The sequence below is a fragment of the Felis catus genome, chromosome A1 (genome assembly GCF_018350175.1).
Source record: "Felis catus isolate Fca126 chromosome A1, F.catus_Fca126_mat1.0, whole genome shotgun sequence".
NCBI lineage: Eukaryota > Metazoa > Chordata > Mammalia > Carnivora > Felidae > Felis > Felis catus.
In genome coordinates this window covers 1,642,621-1,667,464 of record NC_058368.1, presented here as the reverse complement: position 1 = coordinate 1,667,464, position 24,844 = coordinate 1,642,621, and the positions used below count along the sequence as shown (strand labels likewise).

Below are 24,844 nucleotides of genomic sequence, written 5' to 3'. Positions count from 1 at the left end.
ACAGGTCTAGTAGAAGTTGCTGCAGCCAAAGTCAAAGAGGTTGTTGCCTTGTTTTCTCCTGTAGGATTTTGATGGTTTCCTGTCTCACATTTAGGTCTTTCGTCCATTTTAAATTTATTTTTGTCTATGGTGCAAGAAAGTGGTCCAGATTCATTCTTCTGCAGGTCGCTGTCCAGTTTTCCCAACATCATTTGCTGAAAATACTCCACTGGATATTCTTTCCTGCTTTGTCAAAGATTAATTGGCCATACATTGTGGTCCATTTCTGGGTTCTCTATTCTGTTCCACTGACCTATATGCATCTGTTTTTGTGCCAGTACCATACTGTCTTGACGATTACAGGTTTGTAATGCAATCTGAAGTCCAGAATTGTGATGCCTCCAGTTTGCGTTTTCTTTTTCAACATAACTTTGGCTATTTGGTGTCTTTTTTGGTTCCATACAAATTTTAGGTTTGTTCTAGCTACATGAAGAATGCTGGTGTTTCTGTGATAGGGATTGCATTGAGTGTGTAGATTGCATTTGGTAGTATAGACAATGTAACAATATTTGTTCTTCCAATCCACGAGCATGGGATGTTTCTCCATTTCTTTGTGTCTTCTTTAATTTCTTATACAAGCTTTCTATAGTTTTTAGTGTGCAGATCTTTTACCTCTTTGGTTAGGTTTATTCCTAGGTATTCTATGGCTTTTGGTGCAATTGTAAATGGGATCGATTCCTTGGTTTCTCTTTCTGCTGCTTCATTATTGGTGTACAGAAATGCAACTGATTTTCGTACGTTGATTTTATATTCTGCAATTTTGCTGAATTCATGTCTCAATTCTAGGAGTCTTTTGGGTTTTCCACATAGAGTATCATGTCATCTGTCAAGAGTGAAAGTTTGACTTCTTTCTTGCCGATTTGTATGCCTTTTCTTTTTGTTGTCTGATTGCCGAGGCTAGGACTTCCAGGACTATGTTGAACAACAGTGGTGACAGCGGACATCCTTGTTGTGTTCCTGACCTGAGGGGGGAAGCTATCAGTTCTTCCCTACTGAGGATAATATCTGAGGGTCTTTCATATATAGGCTTTAGAATGTTGAGATATATTCCTTCTATCCCTACCTTCTTGAGGGTTTTTATCCAGAATGGATGCTGTATTTTGTCAAATGCTTTTTCTGCATCTACTGAGAGGATCATACGGTTCTTATCCTTTCTTTTATTAATGTGGTATATCACATTGATTGATTTGCAAATATTGAACCAGCCCTGTAGCCCAGGAATAAATCCCACTTGATCTTTTTCTTTGGTTTAAACTGAGATGATGATGTGGTTTTGTCCTCTATTCTATTGATATCCTTTATTATACTCATTGTTTTTTAGATCTGTTGTTTGTTTGTTTCTTTCTTTCTTTTTGTCTTATTTTGGTATCAGTGGAATACTAGCTCCATAAAATGAACTATCTTCTGGAATAAACTGTATAGAACTGATGTTAATTCCTAGAACTCCCTAGTAAAACCATATGGGCCTGGAGATCTCTTTTTGGGGTGTTTCAAAATTACAAATTAAATCACATTAGGTGAGTTGTGGTCATTTGTGTTTTTCCAGAGAGTGGTCCCATTCTGTCCAAGCTGTCAACTTTATGGGTACAGGGTTGCTTGTAGCATTCCCTTATTATCTTTTTTGATGTCTGCTAAGTCTGTAGAGATAGATCCTGTTTTGTTCCTGATACTGGTAATTTGTGTCTTCTCTATTTTTTGTCAGTTTTGCTGTAAGTTTCTCAATTTTATTGATCTATTCAAAGAATCAGCTCTGTGTTTCATTGGTATTTCTTTTTTTCAATGTTAATGATTTCTGTTATTATTTCTTCCTTTGGCTGATTTTGCTTTTCTTTTTCTAGTTTATTAATCTGACAGCTTAGAGTATTAATTTAAGGCTTTTCCACTATCATTCTAATTGCTTTCCCTTATGTGTTGTTTTTGTCTTCTTTCAAGCCTTTTTAATTTTCAGAAGTTTAATCATAATGTATCTTCACATGGATTTCCTTGGGTTTACTCTTTTTGGTATTAATCATTTTTTTGTATTGTATATTTATTTCTCTCATCAAATTTGGGGAATTTTATCAGCCACTATTTCTTTAGTCCAATCTCTTTCTCCTCTCCATCCAAGACACAGATAATGCGAATGGCAGGTCTTTTGTTATAGTCCCAAATGTCACTTAGGCTCTCTTCATTTCTGGTTTTTAGTCTATTTTCTCTCTGTTGTTCAGACTGGGTAATTTCCATTTTTCATCTTCCAGTTCACTGAATCTTTCCATTTCCCTTTTATTTTCCTGTGGAGCCCATCCACCAGGCTTTTTATTTGAATTATTGTATTTTTCAAAAAAGTTAAAATTTTCCATTTGGTGCTTCTTTATATTTGCAGAGACTTCTTTTCTGAGGGTTTTTACTTTTAAATTTGCTTTAAGCATGCTCATAGTTGCTTGCAGAAGCATTTGTATCACGTTTGCTTTGCCAGATAATTCTAACATCTTTGTCTAATAATGTTGGCATCTATTGATTAGATTTTTCATTCATTTGGTTTGAAATCATCCTACTTCCTTATGATGAGTGATTCTTGATCAAAACTTGGACATTACATGGAGCGCATGGGTGGCTCAGTCAGGTAAGTGTCCAACTTTGGCTCAAGTTACGATCTTGTGCTTTGTGAGTTCGAGCCCCACATCAGGCTCTCTGCTGTCAGTGCGAAGCCCGCTTCAGATCCTCTGTCTCTCTCTGCCTCTCCCCTACTCACACTCTCAGTCTCTCTCAAAAATTAAAACATTAAAAAAAAGCTTGGATATTTCTATATTATAATACTCTGAATTTTTATTTAAGTCTGTTTTAGCTGCTTTCTTGACACTGCTCTAGCAGGGGGGAGAAGAGACACCACCTTATGAGTGCCAGATAACAGATGTCCAGGTTTCCCCACATGGCCTTTTTTGATACTCGAGGCAGGAAGAAGTCCTTGTTTCTGCTGGATGGGGTAGGAGTTCCTGCTTCTACCACGGTCCCTATTGACACCATAGTGGGGTGGCCTTGTTACCACTGAGTGATGATGAAAGTTTTGATTCTCCACCATTTTCTCCGATACCAGAGAGAGGGGAAGGAGTGCTTCATTACTCTGATGGAGTAGAATTCCACGCTCCCCATGTGCTATCTGCTGACACCAAAGACTGCTGGGACTCATCAAGGGTCTGTGGAGATTAAAGTCCTGGCTCCCTACCTGGTCTTTTGGGATATGGAGTGTCTCCTTACAGCCTTTTCAGAGTGGGAAGCCAGGCTCCCACTTGACTTTTGTTGGCAGGCACAGGAGTGGGGCCGTAGTTTGTGTGCGCAGTATTTGTCTAAAAGTTTTCAGTCTCGATAGACTATTCCTTTCCTTGTCCTCTGGCTAGAAAATTGGGCTTTTCTTGGGGCTTTTTGTTTGTTTTTAAAAATATACCCACTGATGTTTTCTAACTGACAATTTCTTCACATACAAGTCCGGGAAAGATGAGGGGACTCACTGCCATGTTGTTCCTCAGGTCCTGAGGTCCTTTGCTGATCTGCCCTCTTCTCTCCACCTTTCTTGTATTTGTTTTATACATAATTTCCAAGGTTTTCATTTGTATTTAGTGGGAATAACAGGGAAAACTGTGTCTACTCATCTTCCCAGAAGAAGTCACTTATTTTTAATGCTAAACTAATGTTTTAAGTTCGAGAGTGAGAGAGAGAGGGGGAGAGAGAGAGAGAATACATGTGTGAGAGGGGGAGGTGCAGAGAGAGGGAGAAAAAGACTTCCATGCAGCTGTACTGTCAGTGCAGAGCCTGATATGGAGCTCAATCTCAACAAACTGTGAGATCGTGACCTGAGCTGAAATCAGGAGTCGGACAGACGCTTAACCAACTGAGCCACCCAGGCACCCCTAAACTAATTTTTAAAGTTAAACTAATTTCTGGGGTGCCTGGGTGGCTCAGTCGGTTGAGTGTCCGACTTTGGCTCAGGTCATGATCTCACAGTTTGTGAGTTTGAGCCCCGCATCGGACTCTGTGCTGACAGCTCAGAGCCTGGAGCCTGCTTCGGATTCTGTGTCTCCCTTTCTCTCTGCTCCTTAGCCTCCTCATGTTCTGTCTCTCTCTCTTAAAAATAAAATAAAAACATAAAAAAATTTTTTTAATTAAACTAATTTCTAAAAATTAAGGGCCTTCCACGCATATGATGAAATCTTATTCAGCCTTATAAAAGAAGGAAATCCTATCACATGCTACAACATGGAAGGACCTTGTAGACATTATAAGTGTACTATAATTTCATTTACATGAGGAAAATAAAGCAAATTCATAGTAACAGAAAGGAGAATGGTGGGTGTTTGGTGCTGGGGGCAGGACCTGGAGAAATGTTGTTCAATGGGTAGAGATGTAGATTACGAAGATACAAAGAGTTCTGGGGTGAAATAAGTGAAGGGGATTAAGAGTACACTTATCGTGGTGAGCACTGAGGAATGTACAGGATTGTTGAATCGCTATATTGTATACCTGAAACTAATATAACATTAATTACACTGGAATTACAAATAAATAAATAAAAATAATTTAAAAAATTAAAAAATAGATTTAGCATATGACCCAATACCTACACACACGAGTTCTGAAGACTGGTTATAAAACGTGAATGCATTTAACACTACCAAACCATGAAGTCTTTCTTATGCATCATGATTAAGATGGTAAATTTTATGCTATGTGTATTTTACCACAATTTAAAAAATTAAAGGCTCTCTATTGTGTGATATACTTCTAATATACCTGTTGCATGTTCAATACATATTAGAACTTTCAAACCATAGTTGGCAGAGTCTAGGTACCATACTGGAGGAAGGAAGAAAAAAGTACAATTTTGTCTTTGGGAGTTGAAATTTAATTGGGAAGCTGGACAAAAATACATAAAGATACAATTTTTTAAAGAAAGGTAGTATAAACAAAGTTGCAACATTGCACCAAATGCAGAGGAGAAGCGAATTACAAGAAAATAGTAAGAGTAACTGGCTAAGAATAACTGGGGTCAGCCTGAGGACTGTGATTACTCAGGAGAAAAGAGAATCTAGTAATGTACAGAATTGGTGAAACAATAGCACTATTTAATATACTGAATATAACAAGTCTTGAGAGAAATAATCAGAATGTATATTTAACTCATAAAAATTAAACCTATGTTACTAAAGTGTGCAAAATATTACCGTTCACGTTCCATTTGCCTTAGATGATCATTTTTTATAGCTTCAATTACTAAGTTAGTATGTGGATCATCCTGGGAAAATAAAATTGGGAAAAAAGTGATTAATTCAGAAGCAAATACTGAGAACTTGGATTTCTTTTTTTTTTTTTTATTTTTTTTAATGTGTATTCATTTTTTTTTTTCAATGTTTATTTATTTTTGAGACAGAGAGAGACAGAGCTTGAACGGGGGAGGGGCAGAGAGAGAGGGAGACACAGAATCGGAAACAGGCTCCAGGCTCAGAGCCATCAGCCCAGAGCCTGACGCGGGGCTCGAACTCCCGGACCGCGAGATCGTGACCTGGCTGAAGTCGGATGCTTAACCGACTGCGCCACCCAGGTGCCCCTAATGTGTATTCATTTTTGAGAGACAGAGAGAGACAGACCATGAGCGGGAAAGGGGCAAGAGAAAGAGGGAGACACAGAATCCGAAGCAGGCTCCAGGCTCCGAGCTATCAGCACAAGCCCGAGGCGGGGCTTGAACTCACGAACCGTGAGATCATGACCCGAGCCGAAGTCGGACATGAGCCACCCAGGTGCCCCTAAGAGCCGAACCGACTGAGCCACCCAGGTGCCCCTAAGAGCTTGGATTTCTAATCAACCACACCACTAAGTTAGTTAGTAGAGTAAATTAATCTTTCTAAACTGTTTTCCCTTATGTAAAGTAGAACTTTTCTTATTCCTGATTATCTATCACATTCTCCTTGAACTAACAGATTCTGAGCAGCTGATAAAAGGTCAGGCCGGATAGAACAGGACCAAGTACACAGAAGCTGTGTGGTATTATAAATTCTAAACTCAAATGTAAATGATTTAATGATCATCAAATTACTTAGTAATCCATATCTCTACTCTTTATTAAAAATAGATTTTTTCACAACATAAATTTCCTCTCAATAAAAACAATATATATAATTAATGTTTACATAGCACATGCTATGTTCCAGGTACTGTTTTAAGCATTTCACTTGCATTATCTCACTTAATCCTCACAACCCTATAAAGTAGGTTATTATAAATTCCTGTATTGTATATAAAGAACTGAGGCATAAGAAGAGTTAAGTATTGTATGGTGCAGCCAACAGCTAGGCGGTAATACCCTTACAATCTATTAATTCAATTTATGAAATTGGCATTATTCTCTTATTTTTGATCTATAAATATAGGCAATTTCATACTGTTTGGTTTAATAGAAAATAATATGGCAGCATACCAATAATTTATATGTAAAACTCTGGAAAATATTTTAAAAACATTAAGAAAAATCATCTCACTCCCTGGAAACTACTGTTTCTATTTTGGTGTATTTCCTTTCAGTTTGTGTTCATGTATGGGTGTGTGCATATCTTTTTTTTTCATTTGGTTTTTCACTTAACATTATATAATATTTCCTCAGGTCTTTGAAAATATGATTTTTTTATTATGCTCTACCCTATGCATAAGGATAAGGAACTACTTCTTTTCATTTGTGACATATTTAGTATAGTTTGAGCTTCCTCTGTTCATAAATGACTGAAAAAAATAGTAAAAAAAACAAGGATTTAGGGGTTCCTTGGTCAAGATATTATACTTAAGGAATGACATCTAATCATATTTTTGTTAGATTTTCCCTTTTCTCAATAAAATTGTAAAGTCAGTTTTAACCGTAATCTCTAGCCCTATTTCAACAGAGTCCCATTCTCAACCATTTAACTTAAGTAACAAATGAAACTGGTAAAAGCACATTAATTAAATTTGATTAATTAAAACACATTAATATAGGGCTAGGAGAAACCTAAAAAGTCATCCATCTAACTCTCATTTCTGGAAACAGAAAAGCACGGACAACTAACAGCTAGCTACACAGCAGTTATCTTCATACTCACACTTGGTGAGATATATTTATCATCTTCATCAATTTCTAATGGAACCGCAATCAATTTTTGGAACGCCTTCTTCATTTTGTCTCGATCTCCAACAGCAAAGTAACTAAGAATCAGGTTGAAGCCTGCCTTCAGATTTGGTGCCAGACTCATTATGTGCTCAAATGAATTAATGGCATCTGAATATTGACCAGTTTTAATAAATGTAACACCAATGTTCTGCATGATTTTAATCCTAAAGAAAAAGAAACATGGATGAGTTTAAAAGTCCAATGTGTTTAGTACAGTAGTCAAGACACTCCACAGATAGTATCCTTTTCTTTCCCACTTTTGCTTTGTTTTGTTAAAGCTTTACTGAAGTTTAACTTACCTAAGTTCACTTGTTTTAACTATACAAGTCAGTGATTGCTGCTATATCTACACAGCTGTGAAAATATTAACTTATCTCCATTACCCTAAAAAGAGAATCTGTGCTCATTAGCAGCCACTTCCCATTCTCACTTCCTGCCCTAGGCAATCATTAACCTACTTTCTCTCTCTCTGGATTTGCCTTTTCTAAACATTGCGTATAAATGGGGGTCATATAATATACAGTATTTTATACCTGGCTTCTTTTAATTAGCATAATCTTTTGAAGGTTCCTCCATTCTTAGCATCTATCAGTTCTCCATTCCTTTTATATTTGCAAATAGTATTCCATAATATGAATACACCACATTTTATATACCCATTGCCTACTCGGCAGACATTTGACTGTTTCCACTTTTGGGCTATTAGGAATAATGCTATGAACATTCACATACAATCCTTTGTAACAGCATGTTTTCATTTCTCTTGGATATATACCTGGAAGTTGAATTACTGGTCCACTGGTAAATTTGTGTTCAACTTTTTAAGAAATTCCATACTTATTTTCCAAACTGGCTGTACTATTTTATATACCCCGATGTATGAGGTTTCCAATTTCTCTACATCCTCTTCAAAGGGATGTAGATGGGATTATGAATGTAATCCCATCTTATTTCTAACTACTCCTCAACATAATATCTCTGTTTCAACTAAATTCATTTATTCTGATCAGATCATGAACACTGTTATTTCCTTGACTCTTCTCGATTTTCCCTTTGTCTGGAATATTACCCTTTTTCTCTTCCTCACTTAAATAACCTGTCACAAGTACACCTTTCTTGAGCGCTCTTGTTCTTACCATCAGTTCCTTAACTTAGTTACTACAGCACCTCTTGATTATTGATAATTAAGCACTTGACATAAGCTATCCTACAATGCTCAAAGCCTTGGGCTCACTTGTGTTAAAAGTGCCTACGGGCATTGTGTCCTAGAAGTTAGATATTTCCCAATGATAATGATGTACTGTTCAGAAACAAATAATCATTAAAGGTGGCATTTACAAATAAATTAACTTTCACAGAGGAACTGTACTAAGCGCCTAGGGACAATTATGACCAGTAAATATCCTGGAAACCTTCTATGTTCTCAAGGTTATTACCAGACCATAAGGTAATTTACTGTTTCTGCTCTTGAAATATGGTAGGAATAGAATATATCTCAGCTTCCTCCTCCTATCCCCTCTTCTAAGATTCAAATGCAATCTCTTCCTTTCATTGTTTCATTTGCAATCTACAGCAAGAATATATGGTGGTCTTAATTTCTAGCCTTTTAGAAATTAAAACATTCTAAAGTCTATTATATTCTAAAGCAGAGTTTTGATTCTGTGTTGGCAGTGACTTATTTGCTGCTAATGGCCTGCTGGGTTACCCACTATATAGGCCAATTAGCTCAGTTTTATTTCAGTTGATTACATATTATATCTTTAACCTTTAACTTGTCATTACACAAATGTGTACAAATAGTCAGAAGGGGAATAGACCAAAATACTACAGATACAACATAAATCTAACACCTCACATGTACAAACACCTCAAAATATTCAACCCACTGACAACAGGTCATTAGAGTTATCTTGTTTCTGAAAATAACACTTAAATTTCACCAAGTCATCACTATGTAAACTTACCTCATTTCTTTATGGACGCTTGGAATTTGATCTAGTGCCATTCGGTAGAATTTAATGGCTTTGGAATAATTTCTTTGCTTTAAATAAATATTTCCCATATTCACTTTCAATCTTCCTAATTAAAAAAATAATGAATATGTAATATTCTATTTTCTTAATTTTTTCTCTATTTAAGATGACCTTAATTCATGTTCTTTGAAGTTTTTCTCAAGTTGTGAAGCTTCAGACACTACCTAAAATTCTCACTTTAAAATAGTTACACTATTTTCGTATACCTACACACCAATCTTCTGTGAGGAAATGGAACTTAAGACAGATGGAGCCCTGAAAATATGGCTGGAGAACAAGTGATTTACATTGTAAAACTGGAATTGTGTTATTTTGTAAAAAGTGGGATTTTAAAATTAAACTCACTAATGCCACACACATTTTAATATATTAAAGAAAACGATATTCTGATATTCTGATAACTTTAATACAACTACCAAAAAATTACACATATATGCTACTAAACTATAGTCTCTTGGGGATAAATTTATAAGTGAAAGCATGTTTGATGGGATTGCCCTGGCTCATTCTACCTGTGATGACAGAATATATTTCTTGTTTACTATTAGGCAATCTATCTTATACCAACCGTATTTCTTCATTTGTATTTATGTAGATTCTGTAGATTTTCATGTAAGTAGTATCTTTAAGTAGGACACTTCTTTATAAAAACATATTTGTTTAGAGCATAGATTATATAAGGAAACATAAAGTGGGGAAATGTAAATTAACACTACAAAAAAACTGTATTTGGGGTGCCTGACTGGCTCAGTCAGTGCAGCACATGACTTTTGATCTCGAGGTTGTGAGTTTGAGCCCCATGTTGGGTGCAGAAATTACTTCGACAAACTCAAAGAAAAAGAACTATATTTATTGGGCAAACTGACTATACACACCCACCTGCATTGCTAAACATCTTATTTTTCACTATAACTTGGTATGTATTTAGTGCTTCAGCATACATTTCATTCGCTGAATATTGACTGGCCAAGTTGAAAAGAACCTAAGGAAAAAAACAAGGCAAAAAGACACATAATGACCATTTTAGGCCCTTTTGCCTATAATCTTTTAAGAGATTAACATCCTATACCTAACAAAACTAGATGCCTATATCAAGATACTCCACTAGTGAGGAAGTAAAGCATACAGAGAAATATCTTGCATTCCAAATGAACGAGAACATTAAGATAAGCATAACTGTCCTCCAAACTGCACCTTAATTTTCTAAGTATTCTAATTTAGGTAGTATTTGCCATCCATTAATCTCAGGAAGACCTACAAAGAATAAACATGTATTGTTAATGTTGCTGGTAATAAAGGGAATAAGCAAGGTATTGAGCCAAATTTTCTTCGTAAATAAAAATTAAACATTATGTGGAAATATCTTAAACCTTCGTTTGTGCACTTCTTTATACGCAAAACTGTAAAAAGTATTTCTCTGTATGCAAAATTATAATTTAAGTCACTAAGTTATACAAAATTATTTTCCCACAGGTAAAAAAAATCACTAGAAATTACTCCCCCATCAAAGATTTCATGAAATTTAAAAATATTGGCTATCAAGAACGAACATCTAAAAATTCTTATTCAGTTTCAAATGTCCTTTTTTTTCATATGTTTGGCAAATGAACATTTTTCCCACTAAAAATACACCCTTTTAAAATAGTGGTATAAACATCAAGGAAGTCTTTTAAGAATTAAAACAATCTTGGGGCACCTGGGTGGCTCAGTCAGTTAAGCATCTGACTTTGGCTCAGGTCATGATCTCACGGTTCGTGGGTTCGAGCCCCGCATCAGGCTCTGTGCTGACAGCCCAGAGTCTGGAGCTTGCTTCAGATTCTGTGTCTCCCTCTCTCTCTCTCGCTCTCTGCCCCTCCCCCATTCACATTCTCTCTCTCTCTCTCTCTCTCTCGCGCTCTCTCTCAAAAAATAACATTAAAAAAAATTTTTTTTAATCTTGTAAGAAATTAAGTTTTTGTTGTTTTTCACTACCCTCACAGAACATTGTATTATTTGCCTAGTTGGAAGTTCTTAAGAATCATAGACCAAAAGTCCACATTAAAATCTCATTAAAATAACCACACAAAATACAGAGCATAAATATTAGCAATCTTCCAGAGTCATTGGGTGGTAAGCCTGTGGGTACTAAGTTACTAAAAACAACTAATTAACTAAATAAATAAAAAAAAGATCTTTGCACAAACCTAAGACAAGAGTAAGAGTGCCTCATGAACTTTATAAAGATTATTATTAATATAACTCTGGGCACCTGAGGTCCAATAAGATTTAAAACACAGGGGAAAAAAAAAAACCTAAAGACAAAAGGAAAAAGACTTTTGGAATCTACAAATCCTAGCCAAAATAATTTCACTCAATAGGTATTTCTCATACTTACTGAGTAAGTTAAATCCAAATTGATATTTTCTGGAGTTGTAACTTGTTCTCGTTGTCTCACCAAGATTCTCTCCTTTCTTCCTGCATCTTTTGCCTTTTCTAAGGCCTGAAATCAAGTTGATACTTTGTCAATTCCTTTAAGCATTCATTATGAGTATTTTATGCATTTGGGAGGTATCTGCACAAAACTGGGATTCCCAGGAGGCCCTGCTGTACTCTTTTGAAAACAAAAGAACCCAGAGTATTTGTTTAAAGTGGAGCTCACCCTAATAAAAATGTCATGTATCTTCCCTTCTGCCCTCAAAAGAAGTATGTGACAGATAAAATGGAGAGTTTATTAGCCCCAAGTCAAGTTTCTTTATCACCATCCCTTCCACCACCATTTAGATTTGACAACCTCTTTCCTTCCTTTTCCCTCCCAATCCTGAAACTTTGGGTATTTTAATTCCATCTCATGCAACAGAATGAATGCTACTCAATATTACAACAGATGCTTAGTCTGGCTTTTATATCCTGCTCAGAATGCTAAGAACCTTTTGTTAATTTCCCCTAGAGACAACCACAGACAGATTAACTCACCGTGGGATTTTATTTTAGAGCTAGATAAAAAAGTACCGGTTCTATGAGCAATAAAAACAGCTTTTATATGAATAATTCTTTCTAATGGTATTCATTAATCTAATAACTAAGTCACAGAAATTACATTTATATAGTATGACAATCAAAGTAATGAGAACAAAGCAAATTAAGAGCAAGTATTTAATTTAAAAAAAACACAAAAAAACAGAGTTAGAATTCTGCAAAGCAAACTATGATTTTGTAGCAGTTTACATAGGAAAAAATATTTTAGGGTAGTGAGGCTTTAAATAAGAAAACAGCCCTCAGTACTGCATGTGGACCGTGATAGCTACGCCTTTCGAGAGGCTGAGTCTAATCCAACAGTCCATCAGGCTGCCAATTTCAATCAATTGATCCATTAGAATTTGGTTTCCTATTGAAATGACCAATATCACAAATTACAAAATCGATCAACTATTTCTGACATCAGAGCTTATGTATGAAGCAGTTGCCTACGTTTTCAAAATAACTGCTTCAGTAAAAACTCTAAGCCAGTCAACAGCAAGACAAACATGTTTATCTGTTCGGGTATCCCCCGCTTTTCAAAAGGTTGCAGGACGCCATTCTGCTTTAACGAAAGACCTACATTAGTACCTGTTTTCGCTAACTAAAAGAAACCTGAAGAGGCTTTTGGCTTTTACGAAAAAAAGAAGTGAAGCAACATCCGTTTTGCATCAAACCCTTCAGAGGCAATACAGACCCCCAGCAGCGAGAGTAGCCCCCCCACGCTCCCTTCAGGAAGCTACCCTGGGCATCTCAGCATCAAGCCACCAGAGCTCTGACCTGTCTGTGAGCATCTGTGTTTGACCTTGATTTAGTCTGTGCATCGGTTGGCAAGATGTGTCCTCAGGTATCAGAAAAGCCTAAGAGAGGTTAGTTTTGGGGCCTGGGAAAGCTCAAACCATTTTCAGTGTAAATTAATGGCAATCGCTTCCTTGATGCCATTTCGACTTATGAAAGGTTTCGCTCTACTTTCGGATAGTGGGGGAAACCTGTACATGTGCTTGTATTTGTGCATATATAAAAGTACACACACATACATACGCACACTTCATCATCTCGAGTCCTAGGAGTTTATGAACTTACCAATTTTAAGTCTCCACAACTGTTAGCAATACAGCTTTCTTCTACCAATTCATTTACTTTCTTCTCTAATTGTCTAATCTTTTCTTCTGGACTATTAAAGAAAAAGCAGGTATACTTTGATTCATTCAAGCACTAATAATATAAACTAAAATTTAATGTACTTATTGTCCATTTTGCGCTTTTATAAGAATAGGTCACAGATAAGATAAATGTATAAATAGTGTTAAAAAGCAAATGAACAGTTTTTAGTAATTATATAATGATAACAGCAAAAATAACATATTTTAGTTAATAAAAATACACACTGAGCACAGTAATTAGTAATTTAACACTAAACCAGATGCTCTTCCCTAATTATGTCATTTAATCCTCACAATAACATTTGATATAAATACTATCATTATTCTCATTTTACTGAGAAGGAAACTGAGGTTTAGAAAGTTAAGTATTATGTCCAAAATCACACAGCTAGTTTACAGAGCTAGGATTTAAACCCAAATAAGGTCATTCAAAGACCCATGAGATTACAGTATCATCCCTAAAAGAAAGTGGATCCTTTCTTCAGATCCTATGACAAATGAAAACTTTATCTTAAGGTGAGGAAAACTGAAGCCCCCATAAAAGAGATGATGATCATGATGATTATTGACTACTACCAGATAGGAATTCTAGAGAATATTTCCAACAATGGGAAGAAGTTTAAAAATCCTGACTCCACTATAGCAAACACAGTACTCCCAAATAATTTCAAAAATAACACTAATGTCATTTTGCTACCACTGTCATCCAGCAAAATATCACAATACTCTGAAAGCACATTAGTACCTAAATAAAATTTTACTATGAATATTTCCAAATACACGGTAGTTCACTTAATTCTCTACAAATGGACTTTAAAAAAAATACAGGAATAAGTTTAATAGTATAGCTTTGTCTATAGAAGCATATTCTTTGGTGGAATCTGACTATAAATTCAGTCAGGTAAGGGCGCCTGGGTGGCTCACTTGCTTAAGTGTCTGACTCAGGTCATGATCTCACAATTTGTGAGTTTGAACAACACGTCAGGCTCTGTGCTGACAGCTCAGAGCCTGTGCCTGCTTCAGATTCTGTGTGTCTCTCTCACTCTGCCTCTTCCCTCACGCTCTGTCTCTGTCTCTCTCAAGAATACACGAACATTAAAAAATTAAAAATAAATTTAGTCAGGTAGGATACAAATTTTATTAGTTTACTAAAAATCTACAAAATTTGGAGCAATGAGCATAAGAGATGTGGTTTTATAAAGGTTACAACGAAGTACAGAACTCTGTTATCTATTCTGAAACACTCTTAATAAATGTCTAATAAATGTTGCTTACAGATTATTAGCCTAAAATGTGAAAATAAAAATTTAAAGTGAAAAACCTGTAAGAGAACTGTATGAAGACACTAAAAGTAACTACCCTGTCCTATTAAATGCCAGGAAAATGAACTCTACGTGCACACTGCTAGATACCTACTCACACCAGAACCTACCACCAGCCTTCCTCCTTGCATACAGGATCTCAGCTAGTCAACAAGAGGCTCATTCTCTTACCAAATGTTTGGTTCAGTCATGTGCACGTGATGCATTCTGACCAGTGAGAAATGAGGACAGGTTTACTTGGGGTCGGGGACTCCCGGGAAGATTTTCTTTGCTTTTTAAAAGGGATCCAAGACTGGGAACTTTCTGACTCTAGGCATTATTAACTACATGTAGATTTTGAACTCTCGGGGCTCTTGAGGCATGATAGGATGGGCAAGCTCTTGAAAACGGCCAAGGGAATCACACAGAAGCTGAACCAGGTGTGATGTTACTGAGCAGTGAAATTAACCATACCTAGAAATGCCCTTCCTCCAGACTTCCTATTACACACTAAACGTTCTTATTGTGTGTGTATTTTTCTGATACGTATTCTGTTGTTGGCAGCTGAAAGGATCCTAAATGACCTGCAATTTAAATAAACTAACATACTTTTATTAGCAAACATGTTGTTATTAACTAGGATATAAAGTGAACATATTTTCTGTAGAGGCTCCTTGTTAGTGAAAAAGAGAAATTGTGTAATTTATTCAACAGCCCAAATACGGAGTTTAAGAGCTACGATTATGGGCTGCTTCCATATCTTGGTTGTTAAAAACAATGCTGCCATAAACATAGGGGCGCTTCTGACAAGAACTTTTAAAATAACTGAGAATTATGTATTTGGAAAATAAAAATTAAAAATATGCAGCAACAACAAAACAACAGCATAACGATTTACATACCTATCTTCATTTTTGGCTTCCAAAGGAGGAGCAGGGCCCCTTGACTGACCAAGGGGGTCAAATGCAGAGCCTGAGACACAATTCAAGAGTTCATAGTGAACTTGTGACACAGCATAATTGAAGAAAACATAAAAACTTGCACAAGTTATTTAATCTACCTATTTATTAAATGCTTTAAGTTACCTATTTATTAAATGGCCAGGACATTTTATTATGCCTATGTAAGTATTTTATGTATCAAGAAATTGGCGAGATTTTTTATATACATAAAACTATGTGAATAAAATGTGAAAACAAAAATGAGCGAACTCTTGTCAGTGTTCACTTCTCCCCTACAGTAATCTATCCTCTTGTGAGCTCTAAATTATCAATCATGTGAGTAATGACTTGCTATTGGGTTCTTAATTTTCTTTGTTGGTATACTATACATTAATTTTTTCATAATAATTTCATTTTAAAATTATGACTTAACTTACATCTTTAAGCACTGTTTTCACCTACAATTTTTTAACTGAGCTCTAACTTATATAAAATAACTTATACACTTTTTAGTTTTTAAAAAAATGCACATATTTTAATGTACAATTCAGTACATTTTGACAAATCCCATGCCAGTATAACCACTCTTCCAATTAAGATGCAGAACATTTTCATTACCCCTTTCCTTTCTTAATGGTACCTAAAGAATGACACACCTTACAATCAACGGTATGTCAGGTTTCCTTTAAAACGGTAATAACATTTACACACAGAAAATAACAAAGTGAAAATACCTGAAAAAAATGATTAGAAGAGATAATATAACAAACCTCTTACAGCTGCTTTGGTAAAACCAGCTGCTCTCACTGCTGTCATTGGTCTAGTAACTCCATCCTTGAAAGAAAAACAGTCATTTAAAAAGTATTCTTAAATAAGATTTACCTCTTATTTGTAGTTCTGCACAAGCACATACATTAAAGTAGTCTTAATTTTTAACAGATTTCTTCATGACTACCTGCTTATTCCTCACCTCTGCCTATCCATGTCAGTCCTGTCTCTATTTTGCCTTTCCTCCACAACATTTCAATTCCTTGCTTTAACTGGGCTTACTCCTAGTTTGAAAAGAAATACTCATGGATTTTTATGTAGGATCTCATGTAAGTTATACAGGTTATCAGCTGGCTACTCCTCTACTTTTGTTGGCCTCCTATAAGCCTATGAGAGAAATTTCAGGAATTGTTGTAAGTGATAGCATAGGAAAAATGGGACCCAGAGTTACCACACAAGCCAATTATCAGTCCTATGTCCACTCCCCAGTGGGATTTCATTTGAGACCTGAGTAAAGCCAAAGAGATTTTACCTCCAAAGATTTTGAACAGGCCAACCTTTAGCCCATAATTTAAAGAATCCGGGTTATTATGTAAGAAACACTTTCTTTAACATTTTAAAATAATGCAATAAAAAAAGTTGGTAAGAATATTCTAAGTCACAAGAGAGGCCCAAAATGAACAAGCACATGACAGAGATACCTGAATAGCCCCTGTCATTGGTCTTCCCATCGATGATGCCAGGGATGTCTTGGACTAGTAAACAGAAAACTAAATTAAAATGGTTCCAAAAAATATCTACATTTAATTTAATAAAAACCAAGTTATAAAAGTTTCCTTCATAACTTTTTTTCCTCATTCTATTGGCAAGTAAACTTAATTTTTTCCATTTATAACCTGAAGATACAAGATTAAACAATAAAAGTCTAAAACAAGCTTCCGTGAAGCACAACCCTCAGCCTGAAATACAGCTACACCCCACTGGTCTGCACACTGTCTAGGCGGCTTCCGCACTACAAACACAGAGGCTGGTAACTGCAATAGGGACTATCTGACCCGCAAAGCCTAAATTGCCTGGCTCTTCACGGAAAAGGTTTGCAGTCTCCTGTTCTAAAACACCACCAAAAAAAATCAAATTTATGAGTAATACATGCTTAGGCTGATTAATAAGAGCATGTTTCATTTGACACACACATTATGTGTGTGACTGCTTTCCTTATTCATCTAAAGGAACAGTATAAAGTCAAGTTTCCTGGACCTCTAGCTAGGTACTAAAACCATTTTTCTGACCCCGAAGAAATATTATAATAAGGACTAGGAAATGCTATTCCACCTCATTCTTCCATTTTTCTCCCATTCCCCTTTTATTGCATGTATGCTAACATCCATATTTGGGCAAGACCTAAAAATTTTCCTTTATGGATTTTTATATACCATCTTTCCTCTGAAGATCTCAAATAAAAGACCCAAATATATGCTTCTGAAGTTTTTTTCAAACTTTATGTTTTTCATGTATGAATTGGTAGGTTTAAAAAAATTATAAACATCATTACATTTATATAACACTTAACTCCACATAAAATATGAATGGAATACACGAGACTTGGTAATATTACACAGAAAATGAAAGGAAGTCAATCAATAAACATAAGGTTTACAAATAAGAAATGATAAGAAAATATTTTCTGATAAATTTACAATCAGAATGACTAGAATAGTAAAAGCTATTAATCAAATTAGACTTTCACAATGTTTGTAACTATCCTAAATGGAAAACATACCTGGGTCATGGACTGAAAAGATAGCCAAAATTATTTAGAAGTGCCTAAAGTCAACTTATGGATGAGAAAAAGCACCTTAATATTTTTAGCTTAAGAAAACCTACCCCATATCCAGTAGCTACAGGTCTAGTAACTGCTGTGCTTGGTATTTTAGCAGTTATCTTGGGGAGGAAAAAAGACATAATTAATGGAATTCAGATTAAGCTACACAATTGAAACCTAAAAAAGCAATGGGAAATATAGACTCATCAGTAAAGAAGTAGTATATAATATTTAGGATAACTTCCCTTTAATTATCCTAAATATTAAGGGGCCTAGGTATTTTAAAGTATTAAGAGGGAGACTTATTCTAGAATTCATTTTAAAGGAAAAAGGGGGCTTTAGAATGACCTGAGGCACCAACACGAAAGATTAGTATTCATGGTTGTATCTATCATTCATTATGCATACTTATTACTGCCAGCCACTAGGCCTAACAAAACACATACGACTTGGCATCAGAGAATCTGGGTTTGATTCTCAGCTCTCCTACTACCAGCTGTTTTTATTCGTATCTTTATGAACCTAAATTTTCTTATCTTTGAAATAAGGATATCTTGATCACAAGATTATAGTTGGAATCAAATAGGGCCGTGTAGGTGGAAATGTTCTATGCATGTTAGTTGTTAAGCATATTTGTTTGAAGTATTTGGTTAAAACATCGTTAGTAGAAGAGCTCTACTTCTGGCTATGATGGACTGTGTTTTAAACAACTTTCCCAATAAGAACAACTAAAAAAGCAGGGGACAAAAATATTTTTAGGAAAAATCAATTTGAATACGTTAGAAAACCAAGAAGGAAGTGAAAAATTACAAGGTCCCAAGATAAGGAAAAGGGAAGGCTTGAGAGGTACTCCTGCATTTAAGCCTGCTTTTCTCCAACAGGCATCTGCTCAATTCAGAGGCATGGCTGAGAAGCTGAACACAGCTTTCCACAGACTTACAGGTCTGAAGAGATAAAACACTGGAGCCCTGGTAGTCCTCCAGGCTTCAGACTGTGACCTCTAAAGGCTACACTCTACAATTGAAAAGTAAATGAGAAGTATACTACCTCTCATAAACACCGACGTCCAATTTAGAATCACCCCAAACTTAACTGAATTAGGGTGAGCCAGGACTCCTACTGCCTCTAGGGCTATTTGCAAAAGTAAATTCTCTAAAGAAAGATAAGATCATCTAGAGCTGTGCTATCCAACAGAACTTTCCTATAGTGATGAAAATGTTTTATATCTGCCCTGTCTGATAAGATAGCTATTAGCCACATGTGGCTGTTGAGCATTTGAAATGTGTTTGGTATATGGCACAAAAACAGACACATAGACCAATGGAATAGAATAGAAACCCGAGAACTAGACCCACAAACATATGGCCAACTCATCTTTGACAAAGCAGGAAAGAACATCCAATAGAAAAAAGACAGCGTCTTTAACAAACGGTGCTGGGAGAACTGGACAGCAACATGCAGAAGGTTGAAACTAGACCACTTTCTCACACCATTCACAAAAATAAACTCAAAATGGATAAAGGACCTAAATGTGAGACAGGAAACCATCAAAATCTTAGAGGAGAAAGCAGGAAAAGACCTCTCTGACCTCAGCCGTAGCAATCTCTTACTCGACACATCCCCAAAGGCAAGGGAATTAAAAGCAAAAGTGAATTACTGGGAACTTATGAAGATAAAAAGCTTCTGCACAGCAAAGGAAACAACCAACAAAACTAAAAGGCAACCAACGGAATGGGAAAAGATATTCGCAAATGACATATCGGACAAAGGGCTAGTATCCAAAATCTATAAAGAGCTCACCAAACTCCACACCCGAAAAACAAATAACCCAGTGAAGAAATGGGCAGAAAACATGAATAGACACTTTTCTAAAGAAGACATCCGGATGGCCAACAGGCACATGAAAAGATGTTCAGCGTCGCTCCTTATCAGGGAAATACAAATCAAAACCACACTCAGGTATCACCTCATGCCAGTCAGAGTGGCCAAAATGAACAAATCAGGAGACTATAGATGCTGGAGAGGATGTGGAGAAACGGGAACCCTCTTGCACTGTTGGTGGGAATGCAAATTGGTGCAGCCGCTCTGGAAAGCAGTGTGGAGGTTCCTCAGAAAATTAAAAATAGACCTACCCTATGACCCAGCAATAGCACTGCTAGGAATTTATCCAAGGGATACAGGAGTACTGATGCATAGGGCCACTTGTACCCCAATGTTCATAGCAGCACTCTCAACAATAGCCAAATTATGGAAAGAGCCTAAATGTCCATCAACTGATGAATGGATAAAGAAATTGTGGTTTATATACACAATGGAATACTACGTGGCAATGAGAAAAAATGAAATATGGCCTTTTGTAGCAACATGGATGGAACTGGAGAGTGTGATGCTAAGTGAAATAAGCCATACAGAGAAAGACAGATACCATATGGTTTCACTCTTATGTGGATCCTGAGAAACTTAACAGGAACCCATGGGGGAGGGGAAGGAAAAAAAAAAAAAAGAGGTTAGAGTGGGAGAGAGCCAAAGCATAAGAGACTCTTAAAAACTGAGAACAAACTGAGGGTTGATGGGGGGTGGGAGGGAGGAGAGGGTGGGTGATGGGTATTGAGGAGGGCACCTTTGGGATGAGCACTGGGTGTTGTATGGAAACCAATTTGTCAATAAATTTCATATATATATATAAAAAAAGAAATGTGTTTGGTATAATAAGGATCTGAATTTTTACATTTTATTTTAAATCATTTAAATGTAAATAGCCACATGTAGCTAGTAGTTATCATACCGGACAGCTCAGACATACGGCCTTGAATTATCTCTGAATTTTTTCATTTACACTGCCTGGCACTGAATCAAAAACAACCAGACAGGGGAGCCTGGCTGGCTGAGTCAGTAGAGTGTGCAGCTCTCAGGGTTGTAAGTTTAAGCCCTGTGTTAGATATAGAGACTACTTAAAAAGAAAATCTTAAAAACAACAACAAAAAACAACCAGACTTACAGGAGGCAAGACTACCTAACTAAAAGCCAAGAGAACAAAAGAACAAAAACTCAGAAAAGGATATATATAATGGAAATGTCAGATACAGACTTTAACATAACTATGCTTCTTAATATGATCAATGAATTAAAAGACAAGACACAATTTCAGCGGAGAATTGGAAACTATAAAAAAGGAATAAATAGAAATTACAGAACTGAAAAATTGCTAAAAAATGTAAAATTCTGGCATTGTCTAGGAAGTAGTAAAATACAAAGTTATACTAGACTTTAATAATTTGAAGATAAGTAGTGTAATCTTTAGGAAAACACTAAAAGAATGGTTAAAGAATGTAAATTCCCAAGATAACATTGGGGGGAAATGGAATAATAAAAAACAAACAAAAGAAGGCAAGAAATGAGAGAGATGATATATAAAAGAGGCAGGAAAAAACAAAAAGCAAATAAAACAATAAATTAAAACCAAATCAGTAATTTCATTAAATATAAATGGACTAAATACTTCACTAAAAGACTAAGATTCTCAGACTGCATTTCAAAAACAGAACTCAGTTACATTCTGCTAACGAGAAATACATCTTAAATATATGGATGGAAAAGTTGAAAGTAAAGAGATGGGAAAGACATATCATGCAAATGCTAGATAAAAGAGAGCTTGAGTAGCCATATTAATATCTGGCAAAAGAGACAAACAGTATTACTAGAGATAGGACATTTCAAAAACAATAAAAGGCTCAATTTATACTGAAAATATAATAATTCTAAATATTTTTTCTCCAAATAAAGCAAAACCCTAAAAAAAGAAATAAATCCACATAGTGTAAATTTTGACATCTTTCTAATGAACCAGTAGCCTCCCCAACCCAAAAAATCAGTAAAAATACAGAACTCTTAAACAAAATCATTAACAAACTTGATCTGACATATCTTAGAAAATGCTGAAAAGAAAGGATATGGGTCTCAGCAATTTTTTCCATGAGAACAAACTGAAGGAAAGAGACTATTATTCTTTTAACTACTTACTAATGACTAAATCCATGTTCTTTTTTTTTCTTAAGCATAAGACTGATCTCTTCAGATACAGTAGATTCAACAGTCTCTTCCTTTATTTGCTTTACACCCTCATCTGCAATGCCTTTCCTCCCATATCTTAAGATCAATCTTAATTGTACATACCCTTTAATATTCAACTGTAAATTTAAATTCTAAGCATCCTTGTCTGATCGTCCCAACTAGTGACAAGTAATCTCTTTGACATCCCATAGCAATTTGCACTTTTTTTTGTACAATGCTTATTACATTATGCTTTGAACATATGTATCCATTTTATTTCCCTCCCTAAGATTATAAAGTCCTTTGGAACTAGTTAGAATTTTATCCCACGAGTAAACTAATACCTTTCACATAGAAGTTATACAATTTCTCTCTGTTTAACATAATAAGTAGACTGTGATGAAAATACCATTCAATAGGAGGTCAAGAGACTTAAGCTCTAACCCAGCTATGGCTAGCTGTGAGACTTTTGGCCTCTCTAGGCTTCAGTTTTCTCATCTATAAAATAAGGATCCCTAACGTCACTTCTAAACATCACTGAAAGGCCAGCATGGTAAAATTATCACTTGATGTCTGATACCTGAAATCACTAAACTGAAGAAAATGTTTGTTTATTTACTAAGTCATGGAATAAAGACTTATGAAGCAGCTACAGTAGCAAAGAAAAGAACACTGTATAAGACAGTCAGCTTCTTCAAAAAGCTTATAGCCTAGTCATCAGCTTACTGAAAGAACATATGATTTTTCTTTCCATGATGAAGGTAACCTTAAAATTAAAACACTGATTATGAAATGTGTAGTCAAGAATTAGTTTTATCCAAGGAGAGGTCTGGCTCTGCTCTTGGCTACTGGGAGTGATCTGTAAGCCCTTGGAATGTCCTGCCTGATATGTATTTCTTTGTTTGCCTAGGGGCTTTGGCCACCAGAAAACTGAACAATGTGATTTATGATGGGAGCTTTGGGACAACATATTATCAGTTTTAACTTCCAGAGGTATTAGTCCAAATTTCCAGAAGGGGCTGGAGACTAAACGTCAGCCATGTTAACAATATGTGATAGAGTCCCAGTAAAAACCCTGGATACCAAAGTTGTGAGTGGTCTTCCCTAGTTGGCAATATTCTTTCCGTAAGTACTGTCATCACACAGATGGGCCAGGAGGAGTTAATGTCATGCAGGATTCCACACGATAAGAATGACCAGATATTCTGTGTTTAGATCCCCCAGCCTCTGTCCTATATATCACTTTCCTTTGCAGATTTTAACTGTATCCTTCCCCTGTAGTAAGTCATGAGTATAATAGCCTTCAGTGAGTTCTGTGAGCCCTTTCAAAGAATAATTGAACCTGAAGGTGGTTTTGGGAATCCCCTAAACTTGCAGTTGGTATCAGAAATGAGAATTGTCCAGGGATGGCTGGGTGGCTCAATCAGTTAAGCATCTGACTCGATTTCAGCTCAGGTCATGATCTCATGGTTCATTAGATCAAGCCTTGTGTCGGGTTCTGTGCTGACCACGGGGAGCCTGCTTGGGATTCGCACTTTCTCTCTCTCTCTCTGCCCCTTTCCCTCCTGAACGCTTTCTTTCTCGCTCTCAAAATAAATAAATAAACTTGAGGGAAAAAAAAAAGTGAAAATAGTCTTGTAGAGCACACAGTCCTCTGTGTCCTCTAACTGTATAGTTGGCAAACCTCATTGCAGGGAACTACACTAAATTCACTTACATAAATGTGATGGGAAGGCTACTCACAAGATAATTTCCACTGTAAGTGGTTGTTTAATACTAATAACTTATTTTTGCTAAATAATACACATGACAGAGAGGAAAGAGAGAAAGTAACAAAGTGAGGCAAGATGAAAGCAAAAGGACACTTCATGTAAAGCAGAGAGGTTGCTATACATCAGAGTTGCTCAACTTTGGTACCACTGACCTTTCACCACATAATGTTTATGGTGGGGGGGGTACCCTGTGAATTATATAATGTTTAGCAGCATCTCTGCCTGCTACCCAGTAGATGCCAGTGGCACTCGCCCAAGTTGTTACGACCAAAAATATCTCCAGGCCAAATGTCCCTTGGGACAGTTGTAGAGGAGGACTGAGATCCACTGCTATATAGGAGTGAGCAAGTGGAGAAGAGTAGTTCAAAAAAAGGAATATTAGACATAGAACATTAGGGGTAGAACTTTCTGTTCTTTGCTATTTTACTTTGTGCCAACCTCGTTTATTTTCAACTACAAAAAAAAACTTGACAGATTTCATGCACTGCAGAAGGCCAGATGCCTATGCTTTGCATGACACATAAATTTTATTAATACTATTGAAAAAATCACTCTAGCAATTTATGCATTGGTAAAACATTAATTAACTAACTGAAGGGCATTAATCCAAGGAAGGAGTAATTTGTAAACTAAGCGCCAGTGTTTTGAGGATCAATATTTATGTAACTTTAAAAATCAGAAAGGCAAATATTTTTTAAACAATGAGTATTTTAGGTAAATATATTCCAATGCCTTACATAACTAATAATATTTATATTCTCAAGAGTATAAAGAAACTTTTTGATCTAAAATACTT

At 35.9% G+C, this 24,844-nt stretch overlaps 1 protein-coding gene across 10 annotated transcripts in view; it reads right to left on the bottom strand.

Moving 5' to 3' along the window:
* The window catches only part of IFT88 (intraflagellar transport 88), a 133,228-nt gene that overhangs the window by 88,635 nt on the left and 19,749 nt on the right, over positions 1–24,844 (bottom strand). For 7 of the 10 annotated variants that reach the window (XM_023248988.2, XM_023248958.2, XM_023249016.2 and 4 more), the window contains 10 exons: positions 18,289–18,345; positions 17,106–17,159; positions 16,407–16,470; positions 15,598–15,667; positions 13,315–13,405; positions 11,612–11,716; positions 10,117–10,219; positions 9,169–9,283; positions 7,137–7,368; positions 5,235–5,305 (listed from right to left, as the gene is read on the bottom strand). In XM_023248988.2, coding sequence (XP_023104756.2) covers positions 5,235–5,305; positions 7,137–7,368; positions 9,169–9,283; positions 10,117–10,219; positions 11,612–11,716; positions 13,315–13,405; positions 15,598–15,667; positions 16,407–16,470; positions 17,106–17,159; positions 18,289–18,345 — 962 coding nt within the window. The remainder of the gene's footprint in view (positions 1–5,234; positions 5,306–7,136; positions 7,369–9,168; positions 9,284–10,116; positions 10,220–11,611; positions 11,717–13,314; positions 13,406–15,597; positions 15,668–16,406; positions 16,471–17,105; positions 17,160–18,288; positions 18,346–24,844) is intronic. The other 3 variants (XM_023249045.2, XM_045038787.1, XM_023249092.2) reach the window with 2 other exon arrangements.